Consider the following 10580-nt stretch of genomic DNA (forward strand, 5'->3'; position numbering starts at 1 on the left):
TCTGCTCTGTGTTAAACTTCCCTTTGAGTTCTCCTCTTATGTTTAGTTGGTTAGTTTTAGCCACTTCCTGAATGTTGTACATAGTTCACTCGAAGTGGACCTGGCCGGCCTCTGTCAGTTGCTACTGCATGTTCTCACAGTTTGAAGTGATCGAGTCTAAACACTACTTCCTGTCACTGACCCCTGGCCTTGACATTAAGTGTTCCCCCTTCTATTCTTGTCTTTGTACTTAGCCAGTGATGTATTGCAGAAAAAGGTTTCATACCATGAAGGAACAGATCTTAAAAGCCAGAAAATTCTGTGACCAGAGACCTTTAACCAAGTTTTCAGTTGATCTTTATCTGGAGCCAGAAGGTTGGAATTTAATATCCTTAGTATGTTTTAATTAGTGTATAATCACCTGAAACTAAGAGTCATTGTGTTAAGCCCTCTATATCTACATAGGAAGTGGGGCCTCTTCCACAGCTCCCGCCATGTTGCACTGCCATGTTTCTATAGTAGCCCAGAATGGACAAACCAAACTCTGGCTCTAGAGAGGACCTTTCACATTTTTTGCTAGTTTTGCTCAGTCATCTCCCTAACATGTAGTCCCCTCTAGGTTATGGAGAAATCATCAAAATTTGTGTAATTATTAGCCATAGATTTGTTTAGCCACGTAAGAAGAACAAGGCTCTGGTCCCAGTATCATCCAGCTTTTGAGACCAGGACAGGTGATTTATCAGTATTCAGTTTGTGCTTAGTATTGATTTTGGTGACAAAACTTTTTCTCATTTCAGTTTTTAGCAATTAAAAACAAAAATGAGAAAAAACAGAACACAGGAAAATGTGTTCTGGCTGCAGGACGCTAACATTATATAGAATGTTAATTCTATGAAAAGTTACATATTTATCAATCTTTAACTTAAACCGTATTGATAAATTCAAATTTTTTTGGTCATTGTGGTCCCTTAAAAGAACAATGTTTTCATAGAAATAACCCAAATACAATGCACAGTTTACAAAAGCAGAAAGCATTATGTCCAAATGCATCGCAGAAGTCAGATTGCTTCATCAATTATGCAAATACATTGATATAAGATTTATAAAAACAGACAGTCCCTGAATCTTTTAGACTTATTAAGTCATTGGTGAATAATTTAGTTTGCATGTCATGCATGGCTCTGAAAGATCTGCTTTATTTCTTTAACATGAACATTTGTGTTGATGTTATTCTGTGTTATTGTGTTTTCAGTCCTTATAAAAAAAATGCTATGAAGGTTTTGATTGTCTGGCTGAGTGGAACTTTAGAAATATCAAAACATCAGTTAGGTCAGAAGAGCACTCACAATGAACCTGAACTTGGCAGTAGAAAAGGTTAGTCCATACAAATGTGTGTACTGTACACAGGCTGTGACCTCCAAATTGGAAGGAAACAGAAATGAAAAAGTACACTGTAACCTTGGGAACCAGATATAATAGTGGCAGAAAAGTCAACAGGATCTGCATTCAGAGAGGGGATCTGAAGACTTAGAAGCTGTTTGTGTGTTCATGACAGTGCAGATGCTGCAGGCACTGACAAGCTCAGCAAGCTGAACCTCCAAACCATTTAAAGTGAGTCGACCGTGAGATGTTAGCATGGATAGACAAACAAAGGCAGTGAACCAGGAGAAGGATATGGAGACACTTTTTCCACAAAGTAACAAAAGCCGATCCTGTGAGATTTTAGATCAGCTATAGCCACTCATGCAGTTGGTGAATTCAACAAAACCAGTACACACTGTACAAACCAAAACCACTGTTTCCACATCCACTCTGTTCTGTTCTCAAATGACAACAATTGAATCCATAGCAAGTATACTTTCACTTTATCTGCTGCACCCCACCGGACATCATCAGTATCATATCAGCAGTCTGAAGCACACTGTGTCCACTGTTTGTCTGCCGTGATCTGACTGTCTTCTCTCCTGCAGGGGTCCATCATTAGCAGTCCTCACATGCGGCGGAGAACTCCCTCAAGCCGAGACTGCCCATCCCGTCACAGCGGCCAGTCTCTGCCCAACTCCTCCTCACTGCTGGGGTCTCTTTTTGGCACCAGGCGGTTGAAGTCTCCCAGCCCTACCCCTCAGACCCCGCACCCTACCCTCATCTCCCACACCCCACACCCTTCCAACCTGCACCACACGGCCCGGGCGGAGACGGACACGCCCGGCGGCATGCACCACGCCCAGTTCTGCCACATGACCCAAAACCCCCCGCCTTACCACCACCACCACCACTACCACCCGCCTGCCCACTTGCAGCACCCACCGCACCAGTACCACCCGCCGCCCTCTCACGGGCAGCAGCCACCCTTCCCGCCTCACTCTCACACGCAGCACAGCCACGGGAGCCACCCGACCCACTCTGCGCACTCCTCCCACTCCGCGCACGGCTCCCACCACCACGGCCCGCCGTCGGCGCCCACCCAGGCCCCCAGCAGCACCAAGCCCAAGCACAGCGGCATCAGTACAGTGGTGTGAGGCGCCTGTGAGCCTATCCGGGCTCTCTTGACTGAACTTTGATTTTACTCCGAGGCTCTCGGTTGATGAGACGGTCGCACTGTGCATCGCCGGTCTGCTTCTCCAGGAAAATGTGAAGCCAGACGAGATCCTGTGCCTCCTTCACAGTATTTTCTCAAGAGGGCAGTTTATTCAACACAGTTCTTTTTCCTGGTTGCTCATTTCAGATTATAATTCACGCCTCAGGAGCAACAGACGCAAGAGCATGCACAAAGACCACACCTACTGTTTCTCCTCAGTCAATTAAAGGAACATGATCAAATATCTCGCTTACTAGTACTTTACAGAATAAGTAAAATAGTAATCTTGATTTTAGTGTCTACAAAGTGATTTAAACTAGTGTGAGGATGGTTTGGCTGAACAGACGGACAGATGAGACGAGACGGTCAGCCTCAGCAGTAGCCGTACGAATATTTAATGTAGCGGTAGCTCACAGTGCACTGTGATATCTCTGTTAGCAGTGATAAATGTGCCAATTATCGAAGCATTTACTAATTTAGTCACAGAAATTGCTTTATGTATATTGTGCATATAGTATTTTGTAAAATAATATCAACTGTTATAATTATAATTATTATTACAGGACAAAATGGCATCAGTTAGAAATCTCAGTATTATACTCGCACATAGGTGGCGTAGTTTCACTGTTAAGAGACCAATCAAAGCTTTTCATTAGGCAATGTAGTACGCTGGAATACTAACGTATATGGTTGCCTTTGAGTTAGAACTCTGTTAAGATTGCTGACGGCCCGCGTACACGTTCATCCACCGCACTTGTCAGTTTTGCAGTTTGTTGTGTCTCCACAGCGACTTGCCGAGCAAACATCTGAATGTCTGCCCTTTCAGTACTAGCTGCTCGTCCGCCGTCATTTTATTTTTTTAAACTATTTTTTCAGAGTCCAAGAAACATTATCAAATGCTTTGTATGTTGTGCTGCGACCTGGTAGGATTCTACGAGCCCGACCCATAGGAGGAGGATGTTTTTTTGATGATGTTTGCGGAAGTGGAAGGAGTCAGTGTGAACTGTGCAGAAGGGAAAACAGCAACCATGACTGTTTCAAGTGTCTCTCCTGACGTGGAAGCTCTCAGCTGGCTGAGTGTGCCCCCTGTCCCTCTTTTTGGTTTTGCGTCTCTTGAGCGTCGAGTGCTGTTTACTCTCTCTCTCTCTCTCTCTCCGTCGGACTTTTTTCTCCCTCAGAGCGACGTGGACGCTACAGACTAAAAAAAAAAAAAGTAAAAAATCAATAATTATCATCCTGCAATGGTGATGACACTTATGCTTCACTCACCACAAAGACACAGACAGTTTTATATCAATCATCATTCTAGACATATTATGGGATGGCTGGTTATACCTCCCGGCTATCCTGTGCACAGTATCTGTGGTGTGTGTGTGTGTGTGTGTGTGTGTGTGTGTGTGAAGAGTGGAGGCAATGGGCTGGTGTGCTGGAGCATATTTTGTTGCGGGGGTGCAGCGATAGACACAGCACTTGTTCTACATAGCTGATATCAGTGGCAGAAACTAGTCTGTATCTGCTTAAAGACTGAGATGGATTTTTTTTTTTTTTACTTGTATGTGCAATATGTATTTACTTTTTTGTCCAAGAGCATTTGCAATCTGGTGTTTATTCTGTTTTGTTTAGTTCTGTTAGGTCTGTCTTTTTTTTTCTCCCCCTCCAACATCCTCTGTCATTTGTTCCTCAATATTTCAGTGAAGTGCAAGTATCCACATGGATTTGGAGCGATTGGACCTTCCACACTGATAAAGAATGTCAAAGAATAATAATTGCATGTAACAACGTATTTTAAGGCTATTTTCTAACTATCCTTGTATTCCCAAACTATTACCAGTGTTACAGTTGACAGTTGTTGAAAATGAATGGTAGAATAGCTTTGACTTCTTCAATTACAGCTAACTGAAGTCACCCATGTATTTGTGTCACTCCAAAAGGATGAATCTGTATCTTTCCTGATCCACATACATAGTAGTTTATCGGATCTTATGTGAAGCTGGATGTTGAGAGGAAAGGTCTCGGCCAATAGAAAAATGGTGTGATAGTGAATAGACAGCAATGAGAATAACGAATGGAACTCTTATCTCCATATTAATCATGTATCTGTCAATGGCTCACACATTACTGTTGTCAAGTTCAGTAGATCAGTATTCTTAAATACGTCTTTCCCAAGGTTCCAGTTTTCAAAAGGTACCACTTTTTAATAAAACACCTTTTATAAAGAGTTGATCAATTATAACTAATAGCTTAAGTAAGGGTCACTAAATAATTAGCTTATGCTTGATGTAAAAAGCTACTAATATTGTTCCGAAAATCTCCAGGGCAACAAATGTTAGAGGATTGGTTCTAAATGTTATGTAGTCTTTAAAGCGTATTTCCAATAATCCATCAAGTCTGCAGTTGTAAAGCTGGTGGCGATAGCGCTCGAAGAAGCATATCAATGTGCTTGTAAAGGCAGCAAAGAAGAAGAGTGCAACGCTGGCAATACTGGTCGATACTCGCTTGCTTTGGAAATGTTCTAATAGAAAATGCCTTCAGTGTATTTGACATTTTGGTGAGGAACACAAGAAGTAAACACCACTTTTGTTTGTTTCCAAGAGAAAACTACACAGGGTAACTTTAATTGAAATTGAAACACTTCTATGAAATAAAAATGTACCCTCTGGGAAAAAAGCAGCATAGCATAGGTACGGTTTCACACACACTATAGAATACATTGTATACCAAGAACAGATGTGTCAGGATCTCTGCAGCTTTCCCCCTCTACTAAACGGTCTACTGTGGGAAACCATGCTAGGAGAGGAACATCATCTAAATGGAATGTTCACAACCTTGCAACCCAATTGTTCTAATCAAGGACTTATAAGTGAGCCATAAAGTATTACTTACGATTTAGTAACCATTAATGAAGCCATTAGTTACCACCTGTGAATCATTTATAAAGAATGCCTTATTAGAAAGTGGTACCAACATGGGTCTCATGATCCAAGCTCTATGTACTCTAAAATCTAATATTTGGCTATGGTATGTTAAAATATGCAGCACCGCCACCTACAGCATTTAATCCAGCATAGTTTATGTTCTGCGGAGTCAGGAAAGTGCCAAAAATTACATGGTCATAGCATTTCAAATCAGTTTTATACCAAGTAGATTGGGGACCAGATTGAATTGACCCACCATTACCCCACATTTGACCAATCACAACCTCTCTCTTCAGACCAAAGTCTGATCATCACTATCTAATTGTTATGGAATAATATGAAAGAAAGCAGCCAAGAAGTCAGCTAGCTTTATTGAATATTGATGGTTCTTCATATTATGTCTAATAAAGTGTTTTCAAGTCACCACTCTCCAGTTCCTTCAGAAGACTGATCTATTATATAAAACCTGTCCAGATTCCGTGTGAGGTGCTTTGTTGCATGCCATTGATGCCTACCGTTTCTTTTTTTTCTTTTTCTTTTTTTTCCTAAATGTTATTCTATCGAGCGGCAGGCTTGAATAGACCCTAAAAAGTTCAGTGTAGCTTTGATTTCTCTGATTGATGCTTGTTTACATTTACATGATTTCTGGCCTGCTAGTGTGTCTCTTCATTATAAAGCTGTGTCATTCTTCTCCAGCATGCATTTCACCTCTATTTCTGTTGTACAGTATAAAGACATGGCAGTTTACTGCTGAGTGTAAATAGCAAATCCATCTGGGGAAATCTAATGTAAGTTCATGAAGCAAAAAGGGTCTGAAAGGGAGGAAACATTTCAAGCGTTGGTGGGTAGTAAACAGAAAGAAACATATGTAAATAGTCTGTAAATTATTATTATTAATTATTATTATTATTATTATTACTACTACTACTACTCAATGTCTGCAGTTACATTGAAGGTGCATTCCTGCTCCCCTCTGATCTTTACATAATCATCAAACTGCTTCTCTCTGCCTCGGACAGGACTGAATTATCATAGGATGTAGAGATGAACAGCCAACTGTTACACAGTTAACATGCTTCTGACTTATTTCCTGAGATGCTCCTGTTCTCTCACACTCACAGCCCACTTTTGAAGTCAAAGGGAAGGCAGGAGTGCTCTTATTTTATTATGCATTCTGTTTCTAAGTAGACAAACCCTATTGATGTAAAACTTAGTACTGTGACGATGTTGAGAACGCATAATAAAACGATATACTGTAAAACCTGAGCTGCGTCTGAGTGTCCCTGCTTTGTAGGAGGATGGGTTTGTTTGTTTTTTTTGCTCTCCATTGAATGACTGAGTAAGTCTAGAACTAAAAGTCTTTGGCTATTGTACAGTAGGTGCTCCTATTGTTCTACAGCAACACTTACATGGGCTTTACTAAAAATGGTCAGTGGTTCTGGAGTCCTAGAAACACACTTATACTGGCTTTAATACCTAAAAGAGTGGTCCATGTCCAAGAACCACACTTACATTGCCTTCAATACCTAAAAAAGACAAGTAGTCCTTAAGACTTAGAACCACACTTACATTGGCTTTGATACTTTAAAAGATAAGCAGCCCTTAAGTCCTAGATTCACACTAGTATCATTTTTTCTACATCTAAAGTTGAAATGGTCCTGGAGTGATTGTACTGCACTATATAGTGCTTTACTTCCTAAGCAAGACAAAATGCTTCACAGTGCCCTGCTTGGCTGTCACATGCAATTTGGGATTCAGTGTTGCTCAAGTAAAGGATGAGCTAAGGATCAAACCACCAACCCTGTAATTACTGGACCACATGAGCCACAGCCACCAGGATAAAACTAGACTAGGACTATAGCTTTAGGTCTGAACTGTATCATATTATGTAACCCGTTTCAGACTTAAGCAGTTGTAACAACGACAGGACAACATTAGTGAGTTGTTGTAATGTAAATGGATGTAGTGTCCCTAAAAGCATGGCTGCAGACCAAATTTTAGAAATCCCCAGGTCTTTAAACTAAGGTCCCCCAAAGCAATTCCATCCCTCTAATAAAAGTTTAAAAGCCATCAAGGCAAATGAAGGCAAGGAAAATGTATTTGAAATGTACAACAACAAGGCAATATAAATACTTTACATAAACATAAAATGCATCAAGACAGGATATAAAAGCAACACATGGCAAAATAAAAAGGCATTTAAATCCAACTAACAGTGTTAAACCCATCAAAGCAAACCTCTAATTTATCTCCCAATAGGAGCCTAGTATTAGTAGTATTATTATTAACAACATTAATAATAGGAGCAGAACCAGAAAATCTGTTTACTTTATATCTTACTCCAGTGGGCGCCAGAGTATTTTTTGTGGTTCAACTCCGGTGGGGCTCAAATCAATTTCACTCCCACAGCTAGAAACACGTAAGCACACACACAGGGAGAGAGCGAGGGGGGGAAGAGAGAGACTAGTTAGTTAATAGTTAAGTTAACAGCACAGCAGGTGGAACCAAGTGAAAATTCGGCAGATATAGAAGGCGATGAGACCAATATAAGATCAGAGTGGGCCAATAAGGCAAACTTTGACACACACATCACCCAATTCACCACAACACAATACTACCACTCAACAGTCAAGAGTCAAAACGCATCTCCAACAAATTAAATATGCTAATTAGGCAACAAGACGACAGCGAGGAAGAGCATGAAAGTCTGCAGCAAAGTTTCCAAAAACAATAAAAACAATATTAAAACTCACCAGGCTGAGATTTTCAAATGAGTACAATGGGGTGATGGGGTGATGGGGTGCTGCGGTCCATCCCTGGTTGTTGGCTAATGTCAGTGGTAGCATTAGCATCATGGCTAGTGTCTGTGCCCACAGTGGTTGGTTGTGGCTCTGCGCCATAGCTGTGCTGCTCCTGCTCCATCTCCTCTTCTTCTTGCTCATCTTCGTCCAGCCAAGCCTTTTTAAAAAAATGTTATTCCAGTATTACAACATTACATGTCCAACCGAGCCTGGCACATGGAAGAAGCGGGACCCGAGTGGTCGTCTTCCCCGGCCTGCAGGTGTCAACAGTGTGTCCGTAGTTGTATCCAACACGCCCGCCACCGCTATCTGTTGTTCCGTCTGACGACATTTAAAAGCAAATTTATCCATGATAAATTTTGACCAGCTTACTAACGTTAGTTTAATAACGTGACTGTAAGCCGCTAAGGCTAACTACTGCAGCCAGGTAGCTTCTAACAAACTGTCTAAAAGCACGCTCACGTGAGTGACGTATGGACTGACAAGTTCCCCACTGATCTCAGGATAGTGATAGTCTATGTTGATTAATAATAACAGGGGATGCTGGAGGTTGTCATCGCAGTTGCCTGAATGCCGTTATGACATGGAGGCGCTGTTTGACTCCGCACTTTTCTAGGTTGTTTTATGGTATGGCTAACACAATCTTTGATGGGGCTAAAGCCCAACCAAGCCCTAACCTGGCGCCGCCTATGTTTTACTCAGTTAATGTGTTTAATTAATGTTGTAGTTAATGTTGGCTTAAAACAGTCAGCAACAGAGCAACAACAACAACAAAAAAAGAACCGTCAAAACCTTTAATGGAAACTCACACCATCAAACAGACTCTATAAACTTGTAGTCTCCAAGCCCAGCCTGAAACACTCCTACAGACATCACCATGACATCATCAGGGATAATTCCTCAGGCTTGACCAAGCTCCACCAGAGCCACGGGAGACGTTATACAACAGCTTTCACAGGCTGAGCACTGCTAACCATGACTAGACAATTTATGAGCAAATTTGTTGTAATTCCCCTTTACAACCTCCACATTTGCAGAGACACTTCTGAGGACGTGACCTCTTTGTCCTTAGTGGTAGCTAACAGCTCTGTCCAACAGTAATACTAACATATATTTAACCCCTCTCTCAGCTATTCAACAACACAGAGGCCTTCTGCAGGGACACTAAGACAATTGTATGAACTTGAACAAAATGCTCTGGGAGTTTTAACTGCTGATGAAGGTCATAACAGCAGACACCAATTATTTTCTCAGTCTTGCACAACAAACATGCCTGGCTGCCTGCCTGACTATGGCAGGTGGTCTGAGTGACAGTTTGCCCTGTTTGTCTGTCCGGCCCTTGAGGTTGAGGAGCTAAAAATAGATCCCAGCATTGAGGGCCACATCCTCAGTGGCAACATGACGACGTCATCATGCGGCTGAGAAGGACCGAGAACAGGCCTTCATTTCCTTTGCAAGGAAAGGATGCTTTGTTTTATAGCATTACACATTCAGTGGTATTTATGCAAAGCAGCTGTTTTTTGTTTGGAGACAGCCTGGTGTTTTTATTTGTATTTACAGCTTTTTATTGTTTTTATTTGTGGTTGAAATTAGTGTACACATTTAACACAAAATAAACCAACTTCTACTTCATCTTGATACAATTTTCATTTAGTTTGCCGTCAATGATTCGTAATTTCTTTGTCCATTGCGCCTCCAAGTGGTATAATCGCGGTAATACTATGCTATGTTCATGTGCTATAGAAAAAACAGGAAACCCAGTTTAAACAACATATGACCTGTTGGGGTTATGTGTGACCCCCTAACGATTAGACAGGGCTTTAATTTAGATCATGTTCCTGGCTATATTTACTCAAAATAACACATAAGAAATACTTACTTACTTATTTTTCAGAGAAGAAATCTAGCTAAGTCTACATGCTATTTTGAATTTTATGCTACAAAATAAAACTTACAGACATTATCAACATATTTTTATGGTATAGAAACATGATCAGGGACCTGAATTTAAAATATGAAAGATAAAAAGATATATGAATTCAAATATATTGTTTATACTAGGAGGTAAAGGGGAATGATTTAGCATATAAACTGTATTGTTTAACATGATATTGTAACAAATATCACTCTCTTTCAAAAACCAAGCTAACAAAGAAATGCATATTTGTATTCTATCACATTTTCTGGGGAGCCTTTAAAAGCATATGAGGGACTATGAAATTATTAGTCCACTTAAGTCTATTTTTAATGTGGATCTTTAAAGGTGATCCAGAATCATGTCTGTTTATTGTTAGTTTAGTTTAGTCT

The 10580-nt window shown here is 40.7% G+C and overlaps 1 protein-coding gene across 2 annotated transcripts in view; it reads left to right on the forward strand.

Annotated features, from left to right (window-relative positions):
• The window catches only part of iqsec1b (IQ motif and Sec7 domain ArfGEF 1b), a 58309-nt gene extending 53062 nt beyond the window's left edge, over window positions 1–5247 (forward strand). The window contains exon 14 of one of the 2 annotated variants that reach the window (XM_053316803.1): window positions 1950–5247. In XM_053316803.1, the coding sequence (XP_053172778.1) occupies window positions 1950–2498 (549 nt within the window). In that variant the 3' untranslated portion in view covers window positions 2499–5247. The remainder of the gene's footprint in view (window positions 1–1949) is intronic. The other variant, XM_053316802.1, reaches the window with a different exon arrangement.
• The last annotated feature ends 5333 nt before the right edge of the window (window positions 5248–10580 follow it).

The sequence above is a fragment of the Scomber japonicus genome, chromosome 3, assembly GCF_027409825.1.
Source record: "Scomber japonicus isolate fScoJap1 chromosome 3, fScoJap1.pri, whole genome shotgun sequence".
NCBI classification, from domain to species: domain Eukaryota; kingdom Metazoa; phylum Chordata; class Actinopteri; order Scombriformes; family Scombridae; genus Scomber; species Scomber japonicus.